This window comes from Theobroma cacao, chromosome 6 (genome assembly GCF_000208745.1).
Source record: "Theobroma cacao cultivar B97-61/B2 chromosome 6, Criollo_cocoa_genome_V2, whole genome shotgun sequence".
Taxonomy (NCBI): Eukaryota; Viridiplantae; Streptophyta; class Magnoliopsida; order Malvales; family Malvaceae; genus Theobroma; species Theobroma cacao.
Genome location: NC_030855.1, coordinates 12,967,939 through 12,970,313, shown reverse-complemented (window position 1 = coordinate 12,970,313; position 2,375 = coordinate 12,967,939). Strand labels below are relative to the sequence as shown.

The window sequence follows — 2,375 nt, the reverse complement described above, 5'->3', positions numbered from 1 at the left end:
ATATTTTGCATCAAATACTTGGACTCCAAATTGAACTAACATCCCATGACTAAGATCATAATATCAAATGTCTATTATCTAATATATAACGAGCAACAAAGTATGTTGATATCATTTGATATTTTCTACTTGAATTACATAAAAAATTGTTCCGTTTCTGTTTTTCTCTTTTTTTTTGTAAATATTTATTTTCTTATTATCGAATATCCTTTTACTATTGAATTTGAGTGTTATTTTTCTCATTATCTTTTTTATATATCACATACTCTATAAATAAAAGTTCTATGGTGATGGGAATCCAAGATATATATTTGCTAACTATGAATAAATATTCACTATTCACACGTTTTCTACTTTTACTTTAGAATCCTAAATTTATTTTCTTAAATTTTATTTGGTTATGGTATATTGTTATTATAATGAAAATTTATTGTCGGCATAAAATTTTTTTGAAGTTAATGTTTTCATGAAAATATGTTTTTTTACTTACATATTTTTTAAAACATTGAATTTCAACCAATATGAAATTGACATCCGAACATTTGACTTATTGGTTGGTGTATGATCCCTTACTTAGAGAGTAGGGTTTGAATCCATCTTTCTAAATTTAAAAAACAAAACCAATTTAAAATTGATAATCATGATTCAATATTTTTCCCAATATAACTATATCATTCCCGTATTAAATCATTTATGTGCCATTCACATTTAATAAAAATTAGTATAAAAAAACTCAAGAGAAAGAATTAATTACCTATAACTCTATACTTAATGGAAGATGAAAGACCAGTTCCATGCCTAATGTAGGCCGAGGTTTCCTCTCTGATCTTGACCAAGCATTGTTTTTTGAACCATTCTTGTTCAAGTAATCCCTTATTAAAGGGGACAAATTGTAACATGCCAAGTGCTGGTGGATGCTTGGATTAAGGCTGCTGGAGACGAGAACTGCGGCCATTTGCTGGCTATAAATTTCTTGGTGATCTCCTCTCCATCTCAACACTTGCGACTTCGATTATTAAGCTGTGACATTAAGAAAAATGGCAAGCCGTACTGCTCAGAATATTGGAAACCAGGGTGGTGACATCACAGGTCAAGCTCAGGTAACAGTGCCTCATTTCTTAGCAAAAGGCATTGTTGTTAGCTGATCAATCGCACAACTCAAGTCTACATGTCTAATAGCTACAATTTTTCTTCATGTTTGTCCCAATGAATTCAATATATTGCCCGTGTGATATCTTCTCCTTGCACAGGTAAAGAAGGATGAGACCATGAATCAGGCATCCCAGGGCACCAACACTCAGTCTTCTGACCAGAACTCTTCTATTGCTTCCCAGGCCACCAACTTCCTTCAGCAGGCATCACCTAATTTCTTTGTTTTTATATCAAATTTATTTAGTTGATATTGGTCTTAGTCAAAAATTATCTTTCATGATTTTTGTTGGAATATTAATTACTGTCAACAATTTTTCTCAACCTGTTTGGTGCAGACAGGAGAGCAAGTGAAGAACATGGCACAGGGAGCAGCTGATGCAGTAAAGAACACTTTGGGAATGAACAATGACAACAGCTCCAATGCCCCCAGCACCAACCATCCAAGCAACCCATCTCCCAGGACTTGAAGCGTTTCCACAAAGCTTGTCTGCTTTGCCTGCAGGGTCCTTTTGCTAGAGCCATTTGCTATCTATATCTCCGTTTTGGAGATAGTCTATCTTTTTTAATTTGTTTTATTTTCTTGGAAATGTAAGAGGGTTGTCATCTCTCTTTGTCGCCTCTAATGTTCTTTGAATCAATTCCAAGTTAATTTGAACTTGACTTAATTTATTCCTTTTAATATTATTATTAGTAACATATTTAGACTGGTAATGGCAGAGAACAAAAGTTCTACTCCAAATACAAAAGTGAAGCAGATTGTAAGGTTAGTTGAAGACCTCAAGTGAAGGCTACTATCACACCTAGGTTAGTGGCAGACATAGAAGAGTGAAGAACGAAGACTTGTATAATCAGCTTTACTTGTTTCAGACTTAAAACAACTACATATAATTTCGTATGACTGAAATTTGCATTAAAGAAATCAGTAGGTTACTTATCACTAAAATGGAAATATCACATCATCTTGTCATGTATACAAACTACTATAAAATGAAATTTAGAGTGGTTTTGCACATACACATGCCTTATTGCTCTTCCTTTTCTCTTTTTGGTTTTGAAAGCTGAGTCTTTTATCAAACACATACCGTGCAAACCTTTCTCTACAAAATTAGTCTGGGTTAGTGCTGACCAAGCCTTAAATTGTGATTTTCCAATTTTGTTACCAATTTTATGTTATGTTTGTTAAATGAATTTAAATCTAAAGCATGCATAACTTTGATGAAAAA

At 32.9% G+C, this 2,375-nt stretch overlaps 1 protein-coding gene across 1 annotated transcript; it reads left to right on the top strand.

Moving 5' to 3' along the window:
• Positions 985-1,831, top strand: LOC18595763 (late embryogenesis abundant protein 2). Its single transcript, XM_007023853.2, has 3 exons — positions 985-1,100; positions 1,251-1,355; positions 1,488-1,831. The coding sequence occupies exons 1-3, from the start codon at positions 1,038-1,040 to the stop codon at positions 1,617-1,619; spliced, it is 300 nt and encodes a 99-aa protein (XP_007023915.1). The 5' UTR covers positions 985-1,037; the 3' UTR covers positions 1,620-1,831.